General features: G+C 37.1%; 1 protein-coding gene across 1 annotated transcript in view; it reads left to right on the forward strand.

The window, feature by feature from the left end:
- pth1r (parathyroid hormone 1 receptor) overlaps positions 1-26,313 on the forward strand; it is a 44,862-nt gene that overhangs the window by 14,893 nt on the left and 3,656 nt on the right. Inside the window, exons 2-7 of the mRNA XM_062428908.1 lie at positions 8,460-8,562; positions 15,536-15,646; positions 15,879-16,003; positions 19,501-19,595; positions 21,677-21,863; positions 26,084-26,237. Of these exons, the coding sequence (XP_062284892.1) occupies positions 8,460-8,562; positions 15,536-15,646; positions 15,879-16,003; positions 19,501-19,595; positions 21,677-21,863; positions 26,084-26,237 (775 nt within the window). The remainder of the gene's footprint in view (positions 1-8,459; positions 8,563-15,535; positions 15,647-15,878; positions 16,004-19,500; positions 19,596-21,676; positions 21,864-26,083; positions 26,238-26,313) is intronic.

A 26,313-nucleotide genomic window follows, 5' to 3' on the forward strand; every position in this document is an offset into this window, starting at 1 on the left:
TAGAGGCATTATTTGGAAGGCAGTTACAATTAGGGATCTTATACAAACACGGTCCTTGTCCGGCAACAAGCTGTTCAGTGCCCCTTTGGTTAACAGCGGAAAAGGGGCTGATTGCAAGGAGTGTTGCCCTCTACATGTGTCACCTCTTTGTACTCAGCTCCTTCTTCACTCAAATGTTAAGACTGCCCCCAGAGCACTGATTGCTGTGTTGTGATGTACTCACAGAGGTAATGGCACACAATATACCTGCTGCAGAAATTATTTTCATCAGGTTCGTAAGGTCAGATGGACACGTCAAATTGGCTTCCGGCTTTGCAGCGTGTACTTCAGTGTTTCCAGTCAAACTGGTCAAATTAGTGGAATTCTTCGCACACCAGCTCAACTAGCTTTTTGCATTTGTTTGCGTGTTGCCTCCCTAGCAGGTATTTCCAGTTTCTTTTTCCACTTATCTTGTCCATTACTTTCAGTTAAGTCTTTGCAAACCATCTTGTGGTCAAAAGGATTTTCTGGGCTTTTTAGGCATTATCTGACTTTATCTGTCTGACTTTGAAATGCAAGATAAACCAGACTACTGGATTCCTTTTGTTGCTTTGTTGTTCTTTCATGCAAGCCACTGATCACAAATGGGGTGGCTGATATTGATAAAATCTTTTGTAAATATATACATCCAATTTTATAAAATATTACAATATTGATGAATATAGTGAAATATTATATTTTATAGAAATTCAATTTAGAAATACTTAAATAGCTAATGTCCGCTTTTAGCTCATTCTGTGAGCTAGCTCTTTAAATTGATGCAAAAGCTCTGTGAATCAGATATTTTCATTATTTATTCTTGGTCCTTTATGTGCAATATTGCCCACAATTACAGATATTAAAGTGATAACTAATATTAACAGTATACATTAACAAATTCTCTACCACATCTCTATTTTCTGACAGTACATATTGTCAACACAGGTAATCCTCTTTGATAGTGATGTTCTTTTGTGTTTTGTAGCTATTTTTCATATGTACAGGTATGCACTGAGTGACCAACATAGAAACACCTCTGCAATGCACTCCAGTAAAATAGTCCTATAATAGATATTACCTTTGTGAAACTCAATATTAATTAATTAATTATTATTTTTTATAATTTGTCAAAATTATTCTATGGTAAGTTACAGTAAGGACTTTGCTTGCTCCTCTATATATATGACAGTGAGAACTAAATATTATCAGTGACTGTTGTTGACCCAGTTTTCTTTAAGGCTTGTTGGAATAAACTTGATGAAACAGAATGATGCGCACGCTGTGAATGCTGATGGTGGCTCAATGGTGGTCTACGCTCTCATCCATTAACGCTTGTGAAAGTGTTAGCCTGCGATGACGCTTTGGCTTTGTGATGTTAAACCAAGTGAGATATCAATTAAAAAACTCCCTGCAGGCAACTAATTATAATGTTGACAGTGAGATTGAATGCAACAAAGTTCTGCTAAATTAAGTGAATTTGCTGTTAATTAACAGCTGAAATAGAGAAACATTTGTGGCAGCGGGGAAGATGCTGCAGGCTGAAACAAACCTTCACATCTCCCTGGACATTGTGCCGGAATCTCAAAAGACACATGACCTGACTGTCAATTCACTGTCATCATTCATTTATGCAATCTTTTGTATAAAAGAATTACCTTTGCAGAGCTTTCAGACATTTCAAGACTCAGCCTGTTTTTTCTTGCAGCAGTATGTATTTTGGTGCAAGTCTCATTTAAAAATGGATGAGTCCATTAGACCATACCTGCTGTCCATCTTAATAAATATTGTAGAGCCCTACCTCAACTATTTCATTTTCACAATGAGGTCAAGTGGGATTTCAGGTATGTAATTAGATTGACCCACAAATTTGACTTGTCATTCATTATAATAGCTGATACTAAAATCTAAATAATCAATTTTCTGTGGTTTTCTCAATGTATAATCGGTAACTAACGTGAAGTGTGGAAATGTATGGGACAGAATATTTATCTGATGAGAATAAACATGAATGGATGAATCTTTTTGGATGATAAAATGAGCACTAACATCATCTCATGTTTTATCCTTAAACGCTGTGCTTTAGTGGATTATTGCTGATGTTGCCAAGCTGTGACTGGGAAGGTATCATATGCGATTAATGTCTCAGTGTGTGGAGTAAAACTACATGATCCGTACATCTGGAAAAAAAAGCTCTTATGAAATTCTCTTTGATGTTTTTAAACTATAATCTTCATAATCCATATATGGAAAAAATCACTCACCCATTACTATATTTACATTTTTATTGTTGTGACCTATTGTCTGCCATTGTCGCAGTCTGCCATAAATGTTATGGGTTGACACTTTCTTTTGACATCCATTAAGATATTATGAAATGTCTGGTGTATTTCATTGTTATGTAACCAGTAGTAGTTTTTAAGCTTTTGATGAAAATTAAAATGCTGCATTTGCATTTGTTTATTGGAGGACTGGCCCATACTTTGTGTATTAAATCACTTATATAACGTGAGAGTCGTCTTTTTTAATTTGAGAGAACAACACGATCACAGCTATCAGAGCTCCATGAGATGCATGCCGCCTCTCACAGCACACACAATGTTTCCATCAAGGACAAAAGTGCTGTTCTTCAGGCTTACGACCAGAGCAGGGTATAATTAGGAACTAAATGCTGCTTTAAGTCAGAATGTGGTCTGCAAGCATTTCCAAAGGACAACCAGTCTTGTGGTTTGTGGTTTTTATCATCAAATGCAAATTGCACAGTTGAAGAGGAGTGGCACTGACTCATAGAGTTTATAATATCCAGGAACCTCATCCGCTAAAACATTCATGCGGTGCAATATGTCAAAAGTAACATATTCATGTTTTTTCCAGATAGTGGACAGGCCATTAAAAACAAGATTCAGCAGAGTTATAATTTTCTAGACCCCCCTATTTTGTGGAGAAAAAAAAAAGGTACAGGAAAGTCCAAAAGCCCTTGGGATCAAATTTTGAATATATGCCAACAACAAGGAAGTGAATGTTAGCCTATGGTGTAAAGAATGGCAAATGACCAAAACAAGTACATAAAACAAACATTCGACTGTATTCCCATAATAGAGGCGCTTTACAGCTACCAGAGTAAATATTATCTGTATATTATTTATCATCCATGTGACGAAGTGTGATCTGGAAAGGAAAGTCTCACTTTATACTACCATTTACCCAAAAATCTCATCCTCCACTGACGGATCAGCTAACAGAGAGAGGCATTATTGGATGACTCTGAGGTGATATTGAAAATTAATATGGTTTGTGTTTCCAGTCAGAATGCCAGAGTTGTGATCAGTGGTTTTATGTTGACAATCAAAACATGCCAAGAACACTGAAGTAGGACACAGAATTATATCCGCAGCTTACTGTACAGTTTGCCCTTTCCCCCCATGTTTTCACAATCATTTGAAATTTACCCTGACATGAAATCCTTCTACAAAAACATTTCCATACTTTATCTCACATCTATATAAAAAGCATCTATGCATGCAGTGTCTCTCCACAATTCAGTAAGCTAATTTCTGTATTATGTAAAATACTCAAAGATCACATTTGGCTCTGCCTTCGTGCTTCATCTCTAATTTCACCATCATTATAATGTGCTCCTTTTGAAACACTGAATTAAAAAGGAAACAGCCGTAACGTTAAAATAATGCAAACACTTCTCAGATATCATGGTCATTGCCTTGAAACATCTAAATTTGTCTTTTATATAAAAAAAATAGAAATGTCACTTTTCCTTTATTACTGTTCAGTTAAATTGTTTTCAGGTGTATCAAACCTTTGTGTTTCTGCTGTTGGTTTGCATCTGCATTTGAGCATTTGAATCTATTTTGTTCACATTGGAGATGAAGATGGAGAGGCTGTCTGAATCCCAACTGTTGGTTTGGCCACCAGCCAGTGACTGACTGAGTGGAGTCAGCTCCTCTGTGCTCTTGCTTTACTGGTCTAAGCTGGAATCTTGCTGGTCAAGCAACAGAAATGATCATAAGCAGATTTCAGTTGGATTATTAGGCCTATTGCAACATTGTTAAGATGTTTATTTGAGAGACTTGTAATACCTCCTTGAATAACCATGCCTTAACCTTTTTGTGCTGACCTTAAAGCAACTTTCTATAATTCTTACTACAATCAGCCTTCAGTAACAGTCACAATAATTGAGAGAAATGCACTGATTCATTATAGCATTATTATTAATGGGCCGAAATTGATCTGCACTTTGTTCATGTTCAACTATTAATTTTTTCTACATGTATTTGACACTCCTCTAACACTAGCTATCAGGATTCATTTGTTGCTATTCTTGCTGTCAAAAATGTTTATCCTGGCAAATAAATTTACTTTTAGGGAGTTCAGGGCAAAGCTCTCACCCCATTATAGCTATGCCATAGATACAAGACTGCTTGGCATCACAGTTGCTGGAAAGTCTGGTTGTACACTGGTTTCATTCTCTCAGCCATTATTTACGTCTCAATTTGATTTTGTTGTTTTGTGCTTTTTTGAATTTAGAACACTTTTTCATGGTCTGAGATACTACTAATGAGATCGTTGGGCTGTACTTGGACTTACACATTGAGGTGGTTTTGCGGTTCGTTTAAACTTTTTGGATCCTCAGGGTTTTTTGTTTTGTGCTTTCTAATGAAAATCTACCTCCCAAGCTCCAGCGTTTGACTCTCTTATTCACTGCAGGGCATTTCAGGAAATGTCTTTGGTCAACCACAACTTTCTTGAAAAAAAGAAAAAAGAAAGAAAAAGCACAAGGCTGTCCACAATCAAGACGGTTGGTAATGTACCGGAAACCCAATGTCTCCACTCATTGTATGAATGGCGTCTGTCCACATGAGTCCGTTTTTGATGGATGATTTTTAAAAATATGTTCTTTAATGTTTTGCAAAAAAATATTCAATAATGAACACTGTAAAATTAAAGACGGCAACATACATTTTATAACTAAATATGACTTGCATTTACTTCCTAAAATAATTTAGGAAGCAAATGCTGTAATTAGCAAACTAAACCTAAACTGTGAATGTACCTTCATTCCAATAGTGTGAATAGTATACACAGTAATACTTACTGTCTTAGTCCTAGTGGTTCAACACTGTCTTGACACACCAGCCTAAATACAGTTCTCTCAATATTGGTCTTATATCCTTGCAGAGAACTGCAGTTTAAGTCATCAAGCCGCAGTTTGCGCAGACAAATAGAAACTTGTGGTTTATTCAAGTGGAGTTTGTATCACTGGCCGACCAGTGATGAAAACACACATATTTATATGGTGTGTATTTTTCTAATTTTCATTTTGGCACACGCTCAAAAGCATTTAACAAAAAGAATACTGTGTTTTAAATGAAATACAGTAAATAAGAATATCCATGTTTCTCCCTGTGAGAGTTGTGTTTACTTTGGAGGTTTGGACTCTGGCCAGTGGAGGAGGAATAGTTTTCAGAAATAATCAGGGGGCACACTTATTACCCAGGATTCTCTTCTTAAAATGGTAAATGATACTCTTCTACGTGCCCGTGAGCAGGAGTCTGCAGATGAAGGAGAGAAATTCCTCTAGTTTTTAGAAGGAAAATAAACCCCCCAAAAAATTCATAGCTCATTTTAGTTTAATGTTTCACAGGGTCCCAAACTGCACCCTAAAGGTTAAGATATTTGTTCTTAATGTGTTGGAACAGCAGCTTCACTTAACAGGTTTGGAGGCAAAAAAAAAGCTCAAAAAACCAAACTGGAACTGAACTTTACTTCTTAAAGTGTAGTAATCTGGCTGACATTTCCATCTACTTTGAAGTTTAACACAAATTTGCTGTGCTATACTGTGATGATCATGACACTTGTTCTTTTAGAGCAGTTAGCATCCATACTCTGTTTCTGGTTTCCTCTTGGTTAAGCTCTCAGCTAAAGTAACCCAGTCAGCTATTTAGATGAAAATAGTGTGAAGGTCTCAGGAGCTGTCAGTGGAATATTCTATATTGGCATAGTTAGCACAGTAAACAGGTAGTATCTATCCTTGTTCGCCTGTGGTCAAATGTTGTTCCATCTGTGGTTGTTTACTGTGCAAAGCCATAAACGTCTTCATTCTGTAACCTCATTCAGCTCTCAGACTGGACATCCTTATTTCAGGGCTGAAAGTAGTGAAAATATTGATGGATTGAGGTATTATGGTTTTGTGTGCAGCAAACCCACGATGGCTCAGTATTTACAGTTTAATTTTAAGCTCACAAAATTAGGCTCTTGCATCAGAGACAATGTATACATCTTCATTCCGAAATGAGTCCTTGTATCAGTGTGCAGATTTAGAAAGCTCCTTAGCTGCTTTTTTGAGATTATGAACAGGCTAAAAAAGTCAGGAACACATCCAAAGTTTTGTTTTACTGTAGTAGTTGGTTCTCATCGTCTTCGTAGCAGCCAATTACAGAACTGCTGCTTAGTGCACAATATCTGTATAAGATAAGAATTTAAAGAGAATTTACATTGCTGGTTATTATACAGCAATTTATAGATACTGCCCAGTTAGAATTAGCATTAAAATGTTTCTTATACATGCAACAGTAATAATAATCCAGTAGTATAATATATAGTACTATAGTAATTTAGAATAATATAACTTACTAACTAACATCATGTTTACAAAGTTGTACAATGCCTTTAACCTAAGTATATGATCTTCACTGCATGTTTTATATCGAGAAACAGAAAGCAACACACAGTAAAAACCCAACCTAACAATTATGTACTGAATGTTTAAACACAGCTTGTAGATGCCTCAACACAAACATTAGCATGCAAACATCCTCTTTTCTTCTTCTTCTTCTTCTTCAAAAAAAAGCTCCAACACCTGCATATTTAATAAATCAAATCATGTTAAAATCTTATTTTCAAGGGGAAACCTGGACAAATCGGCGGCAAAAAATGTTGTAACAGACAAGACAAGACAGAACATAGTAATTATATCAGTATGAGAGTGCTTTCTCTGCGTATTAGCAGCAGGAGCAGAGGTTATAGTTTGATGATCTTGCTCTTTAATTTACTTTAATGTCAAATATTTGACATGTAATTTGTTCTGTGAATGGCTGAAATACATTTTATGGGAATCTGTCTCCATCTATACATTTAACCTCATCACTTTCTTTTTGCTTCTTGGGGTGCTATGAATATACTTCCTATTGATATGTAAACCTGCTTACTTCTTGTTATGAAGAGCTGATAGAAATCAGAGAAAAAAAAAAATTTTTTTGGTGATTTGTGTCTGACAAATCTAACTGCAGCCAGTGAGTCAGCTGCTCTGAGTAAAAGTCTGTCTTTAATTTGTGCTGTTTGCTCTGCATCACTGAACCAAAAAAACAAGACTGGGTGTTTTTTTAGCCGTACCTCCAGGCACACTGTATGGCATACAGTACACGTTAGTTTGTGTTTCATTGTGTGGATACATATTGCATTTTGCTGCTGTATGGCTCAAAGCACCATGAAAACCCCTATATGAAGGCGTAGAAAATCCTGGTGATTTGTGCACTGATCTGTGCTTTAGTTTTAGCGCTGGGCTTAAATTTATCTGTTTTCATTTCTACTTTTCTTGTCACGCTCTGTTAAAAGCAAATGTGGTCATTTTTAATATAGTCACATTTGTCATTACCCGAAAGTGATCCACAAGCAAACAGCGAGCCAGTCAGTGTGACCTATTAGAAAGGAAAATGTTTCCTTGACTGGAAAACCGCACCTGAGGTGCCACGCCACTTTCAAACACAATGTTCAAAAGCTGAAGTAAAAAGTGTAAGGTGTAAGAAAATGTTGGAAATAAAATGTCGCTCTTGTCCTTGTAATTACTTTGTCATGTCTGATTAGTGTACATATAACTAGAGGAATACAAGCTGGGACTATAAACAATAAGTGAAATTGATACTGGCAAAACACGTCTTTTATAGCCTTTTTTTTTTTCCATGACAGCTTAGACAGAAATAAATATACCACTTTGCTAGTGAACACTTTGACATAGATTGTTTCGGTTAAATCTAATCTGACCTTCCAGTCACAGAACAGGCAGTCCAACATCCAGGCCACCCTGTTGCAGTTCCCCAGTACTTTCACTCATATTCCATCTGACAAAATGTCAGTAGTGTACATTTTTAGGAGTGTTTCAATGAAGGAAAATCGATTTAGATGACCAAGGGTGCAGAGGGCAGTGGTTAGATGATTGTGAAGCAGCTGTGAAGAGGGAAATCATGTCTGGATATCAGCCAACTGATGCATTGCATGCTGATTTTGACTCTTAAGAGCAAACTCAGAACCTTTGCTTCAGATGTTGATGTGACCACAAATGTGCAGTCAAATATTATCCCAAAACCATTTAGACTCCAGTATTTCCCTTAATTAACTCCACCTTTTTTGTTTTTGTTTTTCTATTTTTGCAGGTTTACGCGGATGATGTGCTCACGAAAGAAGAACAGATAGGCCTGTTGTTCAAAGCCAAACGGAAGTGTGAGGGGAACATCAAGTCGAAGCAAAAGGTCGCTGGTGAGTAAAGAAAAAAGGTTGAGAGTCCACAGCCATGCTAGCTGCTCTATGAGGTTATACTTAAACATAGTGGAGCTATAAGCTAACTGCTAACATCTGAATGTTTACATGCCCATGTGACATTGATAGCACGATGATGTTTCGTGTAATGTTAACCATGTAAACCATGTTAAATTAGCTTACAGCTGAGGCTGATGGGAATGGTCCATGGTATTTGGTGGATCACCAAAGTCATTGCAATTAATCCTGTGGGGGACATGAATATCTGTATCAAAATTACTTTTTATGGTTTTTGAGATATTTTTCTCAAAACCAAATTTGTCAGCCTTATGGTGGCACATGAATACATGTCAGAAAAAATCACCAAAGTCATAGGATTCATCCTCTGGGGAACATGGACGTCTGTACTGAATTTAATGTTAAAAAAAAGAACTTGGCAACTCTAAACTGACTTCTGGAAGAATCTTTGTTATTTCACCAACGCATTTCAGCACAAAGCCTTTATTGGGGTGATTTGTATTAAATTTCATGACAATCCAACCATCAGTTGTTGAGATACAGTGCCAGTCAAAAATTTGGGCACACTTATATGGAGCTTGAAAAGCTACAATTAAATTTTGGCATCGGACATGAAAATTTGGCATTGAAAACAAAACCTGAACTGAAAAATGACACATTGGCATTGAAACACTTGTATTGGAAAAAGTTCTATTGGCATTGAAAAAGTTCCACTGAAAAATAAAACATGTCCATTAAAAAAATTACAATCGAATTATCTTATTTTATTCTGTCATACTATCATACTATTATCGTACTGGGGAATGTAGGCCTAGCAAGGGGCCTCGTCTCTGTGCCAAAACAATGACAGAAAGTTGAAACTGAAAAACAGAAAGAAAGAAAAAAGCTGTCACTAAAAAAGACAGAAATGAAGAATAAATTGACATTGAAAAACACACACCATAATGTAAAAACTATCAATTGTAGTTGTAAGATTTAAAAAAAAAAATAATAATAATAATAATAATAATTAGTGGAAGTTTTTGCAGTGCCAATACAACTTTTCAGTTCAGTTTTTAATGCAAGATTTTATTTTCAATGAAAAAATGTAAGATTCACTCTTCAAGCCCCATATTGTAGTTTCCCATTCCCTTGAATGATACTGTTGCTGTAATGCTTCTGGTATTGTATTTCATCCTTACATTTGTTTAAGGATGTGTTTTTTTTTTGTCTTCAGATTTTCAGATATCAGTTGGTCCGTTGCTTACCCTTTTAACCTTATTGTGCTATGTGTCATTCCAAACTGTAGCAGGATGATAACATTATTACATTGTTGTTGTTGTTTGTCACACCAATCACCCAATTAAATGCATGTTTTGGATAGATAAACAATCAAATTAATGAATCTGGCCATCATGGTGTGTGCATATCGACAAAATGTCTTGTTTAGCAACAGGTTGATCGAGAGGTTACTGAAAGATGAAAACTGAGGGAGAATTATTATGCAGGATGTGTAAGATTCCATTGAGCTCATGTGAAGGCAAGGTCCCACTTCATTACCCTTGATTAGGTTTCCAATAGTGTGATTTTCCACTACCTGCAACAGGCTGCTCTGAAAATATTTCTGTCAGAGACACTTATGTCAAACGATACGGAGCTATTTATTGCAGCAAAATGGTTGCATTTGTCAGAATAAGCTCAGCCATTGAGGGTGTTCCCCGATGATTTCCAGCTAGAGTGAGAGATTCAAAGGAAAGTGCAATAAATTCCCCACAGGCTGTGCAGAACATGACCTCATGGACACATATTAGAAATACACATTATGTGTAAGGCAGCAGATGTTATCAGAGGCACGAGGAGTACCAGGAGGAGGCCGAAGTTATTGATGAAGGAATCAATCGACATAAACAGTAAAGCTAACAAGGTACTGTAGGAGCAATCAGCATTACCAGCAGCAACAAGAGTGAAAGTGATAAAGCGTCAGACTGTGAAGACAGACCTGTTATCTTGATTGAATGTGATTGGTCGATTATTCAGCAGATGATGTGTATGCTTCAGGGCTCTGCTAGAACCAACTTGATTCTTTAAAAAAGAAAAAAAAAATTTAAAGAACGATGAAGATTTTTGTGACAGTTTTTGCCTACTTTTTGCTAATATGTTTAAATCAAATACTTATTTTCAGATTATTTGCCAGCCAGTTTCACATGCATTTGAATGTGCACCGTGAATTATATTGAAAAATGCTGTTCTGTTTCCTTTGTCTTCCTTGTGGCTTTCTGGAGGTTGGAACTGAAGGCGAAGCTGATCCTGGGGTGTACTTGTGTATTTATGGGTGTCTGAAGAGCGCCATTTTCCAGCTAACCCCAGCATCTACTGTATCTGATTGTGGTTACTGTCATTTTCCCAGTTGATTGTTCAGAGAAGGATTTTGTATTCCAGAGCCAAACCAATCGTATTATTTTCTCTTTAACCCCAGTGCATTGTGGTCGCACTGAATTCTTGGACCCTCCAAACGATACCCTCTTGTAAATGAAACACATAATTAAAAATGTTTACTTCAATGCTACGAACACAAAACCTTTTGTTGACCGTTCCCAGTATTACATTGTCCTGCGTGATATTTCCCAACTTTTCATGGTTTTGATAAACGTCCACAAATATCAAATTGGATTTGAAAAAAAAATAAATAAAAAATGACAGAATTGCTACTATTGAGAACTGCAGGCGCCGAACAGCAGCTTGTGTAAAATGTCCAGGGCTTATATAACGATGTTGTGCTTTCTCTCAAAGCATATTTAGCAGGATGGCCATGGATCCTAATTCAGAGCAGAGCAGTCAGTCAAACATGAGGCCTCTCTCAGATGAGTGTCTGTGTTGCTCATCTGACCACCATCATGCCTAAACCATCCTGACATGTCATAGTGACTTGCCAGCTTGTTGTCATACTCAGCCAGCCATCTCCAAGCACATTTGCACCTGTTAATTATATTGTAATGTATAAGCCCTTAGCCCTTTGTGGTATTAAATTTGAGATGAATCTGAATTGATTTTTGTTTTAGTTAACTGGTTCCAGATCCTCAAATTTCTGTTTTTCTTTATACTTTATGATAGTAACATCAATCTCTTTTGGATTTATACTGTTGGTTGGACAAAACAAGCAATTTGAAGACACCATGTTGGGCTTTTGGACATTTTGACGTGGAAAATTCTCACAATTTTCTGAATATTTTTTATTTCTTTTTTTGATTTATTGAAATAAATAATCCCAAACTTAATCTACAACAAAAATAGCTCCTCAGTAAAGCAGATTGGAGATTTCAAATGAACTTGACTAGACTCAGATATTGGCTCTGTCACTATCAAATTTCTTAATTGATCAATTACAGATGTAAATCAGTGTGCTGAAATGTTTAATTGATTAATAGATTAACTGATAAAAGTATGTTGGTGATTTATTAATCTTTTTAAGATTCTCAGAGTGATGAGGTTCTACTGATCTGTTTAATAAAGTGGGAACAAAATGTAATTAAATTAAATATCTTGAGCTTGTGAATTTTATAGCATTTTATATAATAATCATAATTGACAGATTAGTCTATAATAAAATGATTAGCTGCAGCTGTAATGCACCAATTCACATAAACTGTCAGCGTTGGATGATTATAATGGGAGGAGGAGTGATGTCTATAGTTAAGGTGCTGTAGGATGCTAAACTGTGGTAACAAATGTAAAAGTGGCTAAAAAGGTTTGACTCAAAACTGTTGATATAGACCTTTCCCAACCAAACAGTCAATGGTTTTTTACTAAGGTTTGAAAGAGAATCAAAATGCATGCCTTTACATCCAATATGCCTAATAACATACAAATAGAAAGCACTGCAGCAGAGTGAGGTTTAGTCTCCAAGGCTTATTTTACAAAGCACTAAATGTGCCTATCCATTCCCAAAGAAAGAGCTACTTAACTTTGTTCTTGTCCAAGTCATCAGGTCCTTGCATGTTAGAGTTGGCTTACTTAGGCGTTACCACTTTATTACACCTGAAAGTCGGGAGGCAAAAAGTCTTGTTGTCCTTCCTGTTCTGGCGCCAGTGACTAGGACTCTGGGAATGCTTGAGGTGCTGTTTTGGGGGTGCTAATCTACATACCTGATGATGCTGCCACACACGGATGTGACTCACCTCGTATGTGGCGGCTGCTTGCTGACCTCTTTTGGAAGGTTGCACACGTCTGTTCAATCAGAGCTGAAAAAATTATGATGAAAATATTACCTTATTAAAGAAAAAAATAGAGTCCCCGGTGTGGTTGCTGAATATGCCTGGATAAACACATATGTGCTCATTTAATGTGCTTGATTTGATTTATTTTTTACTTAATGACCCATTAATTGCTTTGACTTCCTTTTCACATTTGAACTGGATTTGATCTTAAGAGTCTCATCTGGTTGTTTGTTTGTGATCATGTAATGTGGAAATAATTTAAAATCTGGGTAGTGGTTTGCTGTGATGTAAAGTAAAATTTAGGAGACCATCAAGATTCGAGATAAAGTATACAAGTGGTTTTGGTTGCTTAGTAACCACAGGCGCGAGAATAGCGCAACCTCCCAAGCACCTTGGATAGAAAGATGAAAGTGGCACAGCTGGCGTTTTCCATGCGTTTTTAGGCGCAACATCTGAACGGCCCCTTACTTGTGCTTTCCGATGACCCGTTTAAGTGTTTTCCTTGAAGTGGTCATAAGGATTTAGATGGATTGCACTCTTGTAGTTTTAATGGCTTTGGCCTCAAATATTTGTTTTTTCTAAACTTTTTTTTCTTGTATTGTGGTGTGACCTTGAATCAGTGGCTCAAAGAAAACCCAGAGAATAGCAGCTAGCATGCATTTTTTAGGACTTTCATCTGTATTTGTCTTGCCTGTGTCCTGCCTGACCACCCCAGAGGTTTTTTTTTTCTGGCACTGTAAACTTGTGGTTTTCTGATCTATTATAGGAGAGGTGGAGTGATGACTATTTTAAAATGCTAGCAGCCTGTAATGTGGGATTTGTTGAGAGTAATGAATTGATCGTGCAATTTAGGTTCATTGAGGGAGGATTGGCTGAAACTTCATTTTTGCTTGTATTTCGATATTCTATCTATTTATTTTTATTTCTCATTTGTGCTTAAAATACACAAAAGACTCCATTACGTGACTGAAAGAAGGTTTTCATTGAGGGAAACACTGAGGTTTGCCTGGAGAGGACAGTGGAGGGATGTGGATTCAATGCCCCAGACCTTGCAGTGTGAAAATAGCACAGCCTTCAAGCTTGTGGTCTGGGTGTAGAATAACATCAGCAATCATTATAAAAGGTTGCATGTATCAGGAAAAAATTGCAATATGTGTTTTGACATCTGCAGGTCTGAATAAAATGAGTCAGGGGTGGGGGGGGGAATAAACCTCATTAAAAACCTCAGTTACATCACTAATACCAAAGTCTCCCCGTAGTCACGTTTATATTTAAATCGTGGTCAAGAACTTTACGGGAAATTATATATGTGTATGTGTTTGGTGTTTAATTTAAGCCTGTTAGTAGGTGGTCTTATGGTAATAAAACTTATGGCAAAAGTGAACAGCAATTCTACTTTTACTCCCAGGATGTGTGGTCAGTGTGATTTCTGAAACTAAACGCTGTTCTTCTCCCACTAGAAATCTAAAGGAATCAGTCAGCTCCACTCAGTCTGCTCTTTAATTTTGTGCTCCAAGTGACAGGCAAATAAAAGCATGTCGTCATTGCGTCAGATGTTACTTTGCAAGTTTGATTACAGGAATGAGAAAATAATGGATCTACTGCAAAGAGAGGATAGTTTTAGTTTTATCCTTAACTACTTATTAGTGGTCAAAGTAAGGCAGATGTTTTCAATAATACAACATAAATGCCAAGCCATAAGGAAGGCTTTTGCCAGGAATCTGTGGGGAAAGGGACTTTGCTCCCACTATCGGAGGGCTGAGGTCCACGGTTTAGCTGATAATTAAGGGGCTCAATGCTCAATTCTTTTCCTTTGAACCTGCAGCTCTTTGTCTGAAGTATAGAGACATTTTTGCAAAGTCTCATGAAGGGAATTGTTCGCTGAAAAATGTCGACGGTTTTTGTGATCTTCAGGAGATGCACATAGTCAGCATATTGTAGCAATCGCAAGGAAGTCGGAGGGTAAAAAATTGAGAGGTTCATGTTATAATGATTCCTTGACAACTTTTTACATACCGAATGTTCCTCACCACCAATCTCGAAAAAAAACCTGTAATTGAAACAAAAAAATGTGTAAAAGTATAATTACAGTATTTTTCAATGATTAGTTGGGCTCTTTTTTATCAGCAGATACAATATATTAAAGTTTAATCTGATGCATGTTGAAGACAGACATCCTCCTGCTAATAAGAAGAAAATCAGTTTTATAACGCAGTACTTCTATTTTGACATAGCATGCTTCTAGGGATAGTACAATGCTGCCAGTGTTGCATGTAATGTTTTAAATGAGAGCCATACTGAAACCAATTCCATACAACTTAAAAACAGTATGATGATATGAACAATGTGGCAGTTATGGAAATCTGCTGAAAAGACCTCTGCACTTAACAAACAATGTTAATGAACACTAGTTTCAATGGATAATTTGTTATCAGCATACTGGGAATTCCATGATTGTGAGTCTTAATTATATTACAATAGATGGGGAGTGACACAAGAATGTGTGTTATCTGGGTGACCCATGTTTCCTTAAAAAAACAGAAAAAACCCTAATTTACTGATCACAAATGCTCTGCAGTGTTAATTTACATACTATGTAAAGTTCATGCATTTGCCCTACTTTTTAAAGGCCAGCAGAATCGTTGAAAACATAGCCTATTGCTGCTCTTGTAAATGCCCGTAGCCATGTAATGTTGGAATCAAGGGAAAACAACACTCTGTGGCTCTATTTTAAAAAGTCAGCACTGGTTTTGTCTCCTCAGATGGTTTCTGCTCACCAGAATGGGACGGCATTGTGTGTTGGCCTGAAGGGGCTCCGGGAAAACTTGTATCCACTGCATGTCCAGAGTATATCTATGACTTCAACCATAGAGGTAAGTGTGGCCCTGAATTTAGTCAGCAATTAACCCTAGAGGTTCATTTTCAGTTGGTGAAAGGGTCCCATGCTGCTGGTTCTATACTGTGCAAAAGAAACCTCTTTGGCAATTTTGTACAATTATGCAGGTTTAAATTAGAATTAAGCAAAGGATGTGTAATTGACTGTGTTGGCAGTCCAAAATTGAAATGTATAACTAAAAATAGACTTTTTTTCTGCTTGATGTCTAGGACTGGCATACCGACGGTGTGACAACAATGGAACATGGGAGCTGGCCACAACCAACAACAAGACATGGGCCAATTATAGCGAATGTGCAAAATTCCTCTACCATTACAACCAGAGCCATGAAAAGGTAAGAGCTGTGTCATTCCTATTTTCATGCTCATTGACACAGTTACAGTGCCTTCCTCTGCAATAAGTAAGAGCAGTAGCCTTTTACGAATGCTTTGCATAAATGGTCATACTTAAGATATTACAGCCTTTCAGGCAACTACTGTATTACGCCATTTCACCCTGCCATTACAACCCCTTTCAACCGGTAACACATGTCTTCTCAGTAATGTACAGTGTGAATCAATTTTAATCATATTTAATGAAATGTGCGGATGATGATGGGGGGATAATGATGCAATGTGGTTGCTTTGTGATAATAAAAAGCTTCAGTTAGCTAAATGACCACTCAAAAAACAAACTGATAGCAGTGTCACATAACCCTTAATTGCATACTAAAAAGCTTGCCAGAGAGCGTCCATTCACAAAATAGTCTTAAATCATGACTAAACCTCGTAGCTGGCTTTCTTGTTAGCAGACAAAAATAAAAATAAATTGAAGGCAAAGGGCTCTACAGTGCACTGATTTCATGTTGATTCTAATTGTGTTGAATATGTATACCAACATATGAAGACATCCAAACATTACACTCATATGCAATCTCTGATCAAAACACATATGGATTACTTTGTTTTTGTAACACCATCCACTCTTTTGGAAGGGCTTCTTTTAGATTTTGGGTTTTGGAGCATGGCTGCAGGGATTTCAGTCCAATCCAGACACCAAAGTGTCAGCGGGGTCAGGCACCGATGATGGTTGATGAGGCCTGGCTCACAGTTGGCATCCCAGCTCATCCCAGGTGTGCTCAAGGTGTTTGATGGGATTGAGGCCAGGGCTCATGTAGGCCAGTCAAGTCCATCACTAATCTTGGAAAAAACATTTCTTTATCAACCTGCCTTGAACCATTAGGGGGTACTGTCACTTTGAAACAGGAAAGGTTTTTCACAGAATTGGAGGTGCACTTTGGTTATTGTAATATCATTTTATGCCATCATTTTGGCCGTATTTTGTGTTTGTGTTTCGGTTTGTGATGTTAAAAAAAGAAAGGGATTTAATTCTATTTAGTTTGTGGTTTTGCTGTTGTTATGGTTGACTGAAACAGTCATTGCATAATAACAGTAGTAGAGCTAATATGGGAATGATCTTTGTTTTATACTTGTAATTAGACACCCAGTCGTTCCCTGTTGTTTATTGTAACAGAATGTACTACTATGGTTGCTTATTTTACACAGAGATAAACTAACATACCAAGATAAAATACTGCAGAGCCACAGTTGTTGTGTAAGTGAGTATGTAAGATTGGGCAGCATCATGATGGAAGAGACTGCTGGGGCAAATTTAAAGTGGGTTTAACTGTTCTCTGAGGTCTGCATCTTTACACACGTCATGCATTTTTTAATAAACATAGCTGTTCATATGCCCTGCTAATACCCATAATCATTATAACATAAAATCTAAATATGATCATCACATGAGAATCAAACCTGGGATCATAAATACCACAAACACTGATATCACACCTCATCTCACCTGAGAGGTACATTGTTTCATAAACCAAACACTGCATCCTTTTACTATCATCATCCCCATATGACTGGTAAAGATATATGTAGTCCTGATCTCAGTTGCTTCTGTAGTGTTTCTCTATCGTTGTGCGGGGGGCTTGGATGTCAGAACTAACACTTGTGAATAGGACTACTGGGTATTGTAAGAATGGCTGAAAACAGCCAGAGCCTGCCTGTAAATGGAAAAAACAGCTTTTACACAGCCATTATTGTGTTTGTGTACTGAAGGAATACTGTAGGAGTTTTTTGCAGAAATTATATCAAATCATCAACTATTATTATGCTGAAATGGCTTTTAATGCACTTTTTGACAGTGATCTTAGATATAGGTCATTCTGTAGCTTTCAAATGTATTCATCATCATATTCATGTTCAGAGTTACGTAAGTGGCTTTCTAGTTTGTAGGTTGCTACTGGTTATGAATAGTCTTGGTGTTTGCCATTGAATAGATGGTATAGAGTCATTAGTACTTCATTACTAAATACATTCAGTGTTCAGTCAAAATGTTTGACAGAAGGCTTTGGTTTGATTTTAATTCGTAGTGTATTTTTACCATGAAAAAATATGCAACATCAGCTGCCCCCATATACATTTTCCTCTCCCCTTCTTGAATGGGGTGTAGAGGATGTGGGCATAACCTCATCATGGCGCCCTTCAGTTTCTTTCTGACTTCAGATGTTTATGTTGATGGGTTCCAGTGGGAGCGGTTGCAGCGGTTAATGACAAATACATACGCACAAATGAAAGCCCCTCACTGCACAACCGCCATACCACGGACCACCATCACTACATAGATACACGTTTTTTTGGCACAGAAGCCTGATGCTAAATGATAACAGCAGTGAAGGATCTGGTTACATCACACAAGGCTCTCGGGCCCCTTCAGCATGTTGACGCACAGAGGGTCTGGTTGGCTCTCCTCACAGTGTCCTCTGGCTGCCAGTTCACTGCTGGAAGATCAAACTGCCCCACCCAGCTTTTCTCAGTTCCGTCACCCTTGTCAAATGTTGTTTCCATCAGTAACTTTTGGGTACTTATGACAATTTTGTCACCAGGTGGCAAAGCATTTTCAAACACAAGGAAGCTAACACATTTTAAAGCCTAGTTTTTAGGAAAAATTCTAGCATAGTGTAGTAGTAATTTCCTCTTTTTCTTGGTGAATACATGCTGTTTGTAATAAAATCACTTGCCTGAAGCAATGTTGTCCCTCAAATTTTAAGCACAAAGAGTAATGGAGTCTTGTAAAAACTAATGACAAAATAGGTAAACCAAATGTTTCTAGTTTCCCAAATTAACTGGATCACTAAGGGTAAATGAAGCATGCCAGTGTACATATAATTTTCCAACAATATTAGATAAATATACATTTGCCAAACTGCTTTGCTTTTTTAAAATTATTTTTTATGAAGGAGATTATATAGTATTACATTACTCGTTACTCGGAGTAACCGATGAACCTTATGATTAATCTGATTTATTGTACATGAGCATAAAAATATAAACTCTTATGAATAGTAAAAATAATAAGTATGTGTTTTTCTAAAGTTTGCTGTTCCCTGCTATCTTATTTATAGCATTACAAACCATTTATTCACACAAATGTGGAAATATAACAGATGTTTCATGTGATTAAAATGATTTGGACTAGTTGCTGAATCAACAATGCAAACTACTAAATTACTATGTGCAATAAGTTATTTTAAAATAAAACCCATAACTGCATAGATGCTGTAGTTGCTACAATTGATGGTCTTGTAGATGCATGTGATTGTTGATTGAATTATTTTACAGTTTTTTAATTACTTTTCTTCAATCATGGTGGCTAAAAAAACCTACAATACATCAATAGTGGCACTACAGTAATGAGGAGATATGCTGTAGTCTTCTCAAGTTCAGTGTTTTTATCCATTTTGCTATCTAGTCAACATTCTAACTAATTATCCTCTTCCAACAGGAGGTTTTTCACCGTCTGTATCTCATCTACACAGTGGGGTACTCCATCTCTCTGGGATCACTCATGGTTGCTGTGGTCATCTTGGGATATTTCCGGTGAGTCGATGTTGTCACTGGAATTTTTCAATCAGTCTTTCCGACCACAAACATTCCCCAAGAGAGGGATCTCGATATTGGGTCAGAAATTAAGGTTAAAGCAATTGCAAAAGAGACCAAAACAGAGACACGAAATGTTTAATGGCACGATGACATGATGTACGGCATTTCTAACCATGCCACCGTGTATTGTTTGGTTGGAACCATACATCAGAGAGCATGATGACTTAGTGGATAACAGAGGCTTCATCATGAAATCATGCAACACAGTATATTTTGTCCCCGGGGAACAATGTGAAGCATGTAAAACATATCTAACCTTTACTTTTACTCTACATTGACTTTTAACAGACAATGATATGTCTACCTTTGAGGAGGAGTCTGCCTCCAGGCTTGTAGCAATGCATGCCTAGTTGTCTGACATTTAGGTTCTTTGTTATTTCCATGCTGATTTAGGCTTTCGATGACAAACAACCAAAGCTTGGACATTGATTTCACAAGTCCACCAAGCTTACAAAGATTACATATCTTGCGTCACAATCTGCGTGAGTGGTGCTTTTTTCCCTATTTCCCCCACTGAAACAAAACAAGTAGAAATTGTATTATATTATAAAATGTATCAGTTGTGAATAATTATATGTAAAATAGTCAATTATTTTATTTTAACAAGCGTTGCTTTGCCTAGAAATGAAAGAGATAAATGCTATAGATAAACATAAACCTAATCTTCTATCACTTTTGTCTCAGTGGCAATGACGAAACCCAAAACAAGGTTGAATCCATTCCTTGTGTGGTGACAGCCTAATTTCCCCCCCATCCCCCCATGGCTGATTAATGCAGGGCAGATTTGTCATTATTTGCCTATTTTGTTGGGCATAAGGAGTATCAGAAATCGATGTGAAGGCGCTGTTTACCAATGTTCCCACAAGCGTGACTTACTGTACAGGCAGGCAGTCAGAAAGCTTTAGGAACGCTCCCAACTGGCACCCGGAAATCTACAGGCCAAATGAGTTTAATAAGTTGTCCCAGGGGTCCATCTGACATTCTGGCTCTGTGCTCCGGAGCACTCCAGCCATGTCTCACCTTCAACATGTCAGCTTTCAGACAGGAGAGCTCATAAATGTTTTCCAGGGAGAGAAAAGAGATATTTCACATTAGCAGTTATTTTCAGTTTTTTTTTTCACCAGGGAAATGTACGCTAGATTAGTTTTTGCCCACCACTTCAAATCAATAGTTCTCAAAGGATAGCTTGTCAAATATACAGTTAATAAGGGTAAAAAGAAAGAAAAAAAAGTCAATAATGGACAGTGGTCGACTAATTTCAGTACTAAAGCTAGTAATTGCTGAAGATTTTTTAATGGGACTTTAGAATATTCTTGTTAAAGTTGGCGTTTTGGATTTATTATAACCCTCATAAATATTCAGTTAAAATGATCATCGACTATTTTTACTTGACTGTGTAATGACGTAACCTTTGTGGCCATTGATCTAGCAACTTGATTCCAGTATGCATGACCTCAAAGGCCCACTACACAGTAAACACTCAGACAGGATGTTTTGGAAGAATTTTTGACAGATAAACTTTTGCTTGTCTGGAAGGAAATTCACATGCTTTTGAAACTTCTCAACACATGCTTGCAATTTTGTTTTTACAGCTCACTTTGAGCCTAGCAATTCAATATTTGTGTGTTTCAAGCCCCTAAATCTGAAGAATGTGTTATAGTCAGCTTGGAATTCAGCTGGCTCTAATTAGGATGAGTATTGTTCATGCGTATGTGTGTGTATGTGTGTGTGTGTGTGTTTGTGTGTGTGTGTGTGTGTGTGTGTGTGTGTGTTTGTGTGTGTGTGTGTGTGTATGTGTGCATGCACGTGTGTTATATGAAGGTGTGCCAGCCCACATGCACGCAAACACACACAAACACACACACACACACACACACACACACACACACACACACACACACACACACACACAGACACACACAAACACACACAAACACACACACACACACACACACACAGATACAATTTTCAACAGATCTTTCTTTTGACCTTGCCACTCTTGTTTGTTTTCTCCCTAGACGATTACACTGCACCAGGAACTACATCCACATGCACCTATTTGTGTCCTACATGCTAAGAGCTATAAGTATTTTTGTGAAAGATGTTGTGCTCTACTCTGGATCTGCCTTAGAGGACATGGAAAGAGTCACAGTGGAAGACCTCAAGTCCATCACGGAGGCTCCGCCAGCCAACAAGACACAGTTTGTAAGTACATCAACACAGCTGAAACACATCTATACAAGGGGTCAACATAAAACTCTCTGACTTGAAGAAATACAAGTAAAGATTCAAAAACAGGAAGAAACATGTTTGGAACAAATTCTTAAAATAATGTAATGTACACAATGTCATTTTTCATTAAGGTTTTCCTGATTAATCCAAAAAAATCAGAATAGGAATCATCATTGTTTGATTGCAGTACATGGCCAAAGAATTTGACTCGTTGTACAGTTGGGCGTTAAAACGTTTTGCTTCCTAAGAGGAAGTGGTCTTTTGCAAAGTCTCACCTGCTTTTCCAGTGCTGGAGCAAATAAACTGTACTGTTTGTCACCATGCCAAGCTTTAACTAGGCCAATACTTGGCTTTTCCTTTTAGAGTCAAGTTTAAAAAATGGGTAAACTGGGTACTTTTCATGCATGCTTTAATATGCAAACAAACAATTTGTGCAAAATATTTAGTGGGCTCTTTAATCCAGTCAAGCCTCTCCAAATTGAGTACACTGAATGTACTATTGAATTAAAACTGCTTTGTTATGGAATACCTGAACTTATTGCTGTTGTCCAGTTATAAGACATCTATCTTTACAATTGGGGCTTTTTTCTGGTTCTCAGATAAACTGAAGGATTAAAAATGAATTTGTGAGTTTTAGTGTTTCCTCTGTAATTGCACAGCACTGCTGGGCTACCAGGCCAACAAGAACCCCCACGCAGCCAAAAGCATATTTTTTTATGCCAGAAATTATACCAAACATCCATTCATTCAGAAATCAATAATCATCTGTATTCGGGAACACTGTTCTGAAAAGTGAGTCAGCGTCTGTGTCATTATCTGGGAAACTCTCTTTAGTTGTTTTTTTAGGTGTGTAAAAACTGCACTGTCATGACGTTTTAGCAGGATTCTTATTCTTATTTCAATAAAATAACATCAATAATAAGATATATAACAGTTCAAACATAAAGTCTGTGTAAGTCAAAATAAAAATGACCTTATATAACCAGGCTATTTCACAGATCATAGTGTAGACAGTGCTTGATGCTAAAATTAGATTATTCACATTTCATTTACTCACTTTGACTGCATATTTGTCAATAAACCTGCCTGATTCCTACATGTCTGTCTTTTAAGTCTTAGTAAATTACAGCTGGACTATTCTGGCCATTCACAGGTTTTTCAATACAGCTTCTTTGTCAAGAACTCAATAATAAGTAGCTCTATGAATACATTTCATTACCAAATGAATGAAATGTAATGTTCATAGAAAGAAAAAAAATCAAAGTATAGACCTGCTTCTAGTCTGCACATATAATATTCCAATTAGAAAGGTGCCCCATGTAAAAAAACACTGCTACAGCCTACTAAGGCTTTTTAGAGTACAACTGATGAGAAGAGATAGAGATGCAATTATAAGGCTTGTAATCAGCACAGAGAGAAGGGAGCGCTGATAATCATTACAATAGCAGCGACAGCTGAAGCTGAATAACTGTGTGGAGGCTGACGTTAACTGGAGCTGAATCAATGGATGTCTAAATCAGTGTGGGCTCCTGGGACCGCCATACATCCTGTCAATACAACAGCACATAATACTAACTAGATCATTATTAACCCCTGTTCAAATAAATAATCTTAAAAAGATAAAATCTCACTCTTTTGTTATTGTATAATAAAGGCATGGTTTTAGGATACTGGTTGTGAACCTGGATGTTATTTTATATGTATTTATATTTATAGTTTTATTTTATTTGGTTAATTAAATCAATAATATGCATCTCCTGAATTTTACTCCTGTTTAATAAAAGGCAGCTAGTCCCAAAGGCAAAGGCAACATAAACTGACCACTTTTGTGACACCTCTGTTTTTCCAATAATCTCTGTCCTGAATCCTGAGTTGTCTCATAGTTGCTGTATTATTTTAACAATCATTAAGCTTTTTGTTCTCTGATGAAGCTTTTATGTCACTTATAATGACACAACCAGCCAGCTTGGACAAAATATCTACGTCAAGCCTTTTTTTTCGCTGTCTTTCTCTGAAGACTAGTAGCTACCCATATGTTACATTATAATATATACTGAACATAAATAATGTTCAACTACTTTCCCTTTCACTTGTGTAACAAAGAAAATGAAAACACGTTAAATCTGTAAACTCAGTAATGAATCAAGACACTGTGGCAGAGAGAAATAACAGACTGTGAATATTACACAAGCACAAATGCTAGAGTGAGTATGTAGGCTGATTCTCATACATGCTTTAGGATTAGACTGTTAGGAGAGCCACTGCATTATGTCCATTCACTGTATGTTCTTGCTTCATATGTGGGATATGTACTGTAATATAAAATACTTTATATGTTAACATAAAGCCCTGAAGGGATTTCCCCCCGCCTTTTGTTAAATGTCATAGCCTTTACATTTATTGAAAAGAAGGAAATATCTGTGGGAATTGCGTTGTTATTGGATGATTCTGCAGTACACCATCTATCCAATCCATCCAGTGTCAACATTCAGCGCCAATTAAGGAAGTATAGTGTGTCATTTGTTCAGCATGGTGAAAGGTCAGGGAAGGGGGATTAGGGTGGTGGGCGGAAACACATTCGACTTGCAGCAAGGGTTTGTGTCCTGTCTTAGACCAACAATGTCTTAAATATTAAACCATGGTGAATCTCCCTTGACAATTATATTTTTAATAAAAAAAAGTTTGAAATTACTTTGAAAGAGGGTTTATTGTTGGGGCACGGATGGCAGGAGCTTCAGTTACAGATATTGCTCAACTTACTGGTGCTTCATTTTCCATAGGAATTTTTTTTATAGGAACTAAAGTGACAGTCAAACCCTGTATTTAGATGAATGGGACAGACAGCAGTAAATAGGCTCGGAAATTGTGGCCAACAGCACACATTTGATGACCGTGATGCTCGTGTATTAGTGTGATATGTGAGGAAAAACAGAAGAGCAACTCTCCCTCAGGTGACTGAGAATGTCAGTGTAGGACGTGATCAGACTGTGTCAGCAAGAAGAGACAATTACATAGAGAGGGATATTAGAGTAGGGTGGCAGTGCATAAATCCCTCATTACAAAGATGATTGCACATTTAAGAGTTAAGTGGTACAAAAATGATAAGGGCTGCTCTACAGAGATGTGGAAAAAGGTGATATGATCAGAGGAGTCATCTTTCACCATATTCTCAACAAGTAGATGAGTGTATGTGTGGCCTATACTGAGAGAACAGTACAGGCCTGAATGCTTGTGAGGGGATCTGGTGGCTCTGTTATGCTGCAGGGGGCATTTTGCTGTCATGCTTTGGGTCCACTTGTCCCTTCAGAGGGAAGGGTCACTGCAAATCAATACAAAGTTGCCCTGAGTGATCACCTTCATCCTATGATGAAACATTTCTATCCTGATCAGAGTGGTCTCTTCCAGGATGACAATGCCTCCATCCATAGGGCACAAGGGATCACTGAATTGTTTAATGAGTATGAAAATAATGTGAATCATATGCTGTGGCCTTCACAGCCACCAGTTTTCAAACCAACTGAACACGCAGGAGATTTTTGAACAACATGTTAGACAGTGCTCTCCACCACCATCATCAAACCACTAAATGAGGGAATATCTTTTGGAAGAAAGGTGTTCATCCCTCCAGTAGAGGTCAGAGTCTTGTAAAATCAATGCCAAGGTGTATGGAAACTGTTTTGGCAGCACATGTTGGCCCAACACCTTACTAAGAGACTTTATGTAGGCTTTTCCTGTAATTTGTCACCCATCATGAAAATTTGAGTCCTGTCTGTACTTCTAAACCCTGAATACATACTCAACTCCCAAACATTAATATCATACTGTTCAAACTTTAAATGCACAATATACCTACAGTATTATGTACCTACCTACATTTGATGTTTTCAAACATTGAATACATTACACTTATTTATTATTATTATTATTATTATTATTATTATTATTATTATTATTATTATTACACATCCAGACCGTGACCAAATATTACACTTCTGGACCTTGAATCTAAGACCTTGAATTGAAGGTACTTTAAACATGCGTTTTGTGTTGGGCTCTTTGAGTTTTGCTTGGCTCCATTATGATTATATATGCAATAGCTGCTCTATACAAACTGAATCAGAGTTAATCAATGAAATCAAAATGTACCATTCTCATCTACATTTTTGTGTTCTGTTCTCGCTGTTTGTACATAGATTGGCTGCAAGGCGGCTGTAACCTTGTTCATGTACTTTCTGGCGACCAATTACTACTGGATCCTTGTTGAGGGTCTATATCTCCACAGCCTCATCTTTATGACCTTCTTCTCAGACAGAAAGTATCTTTGGGGATTTACTCTGATTGGATGGGGTGAGTCCTGCTTCATTCCCATTCTGTTTGCATTCATCTGATACCATGTGATTTAATACCATGCAAATTAAATCTT

Source organism: Scomber scombrus, chromosome 11 (assembly GCF_963691925.1).
Source record: "Scomber scombrus chromosome 11, fScoSco1.1, whole genome shotgun sequence".
NCBI classification, from domain to species: Eukaryota; Metazoa; Chordata; class Actinopteri; order Scombriformes; family Scombridae; genus Scomber; species Scomber scombrus.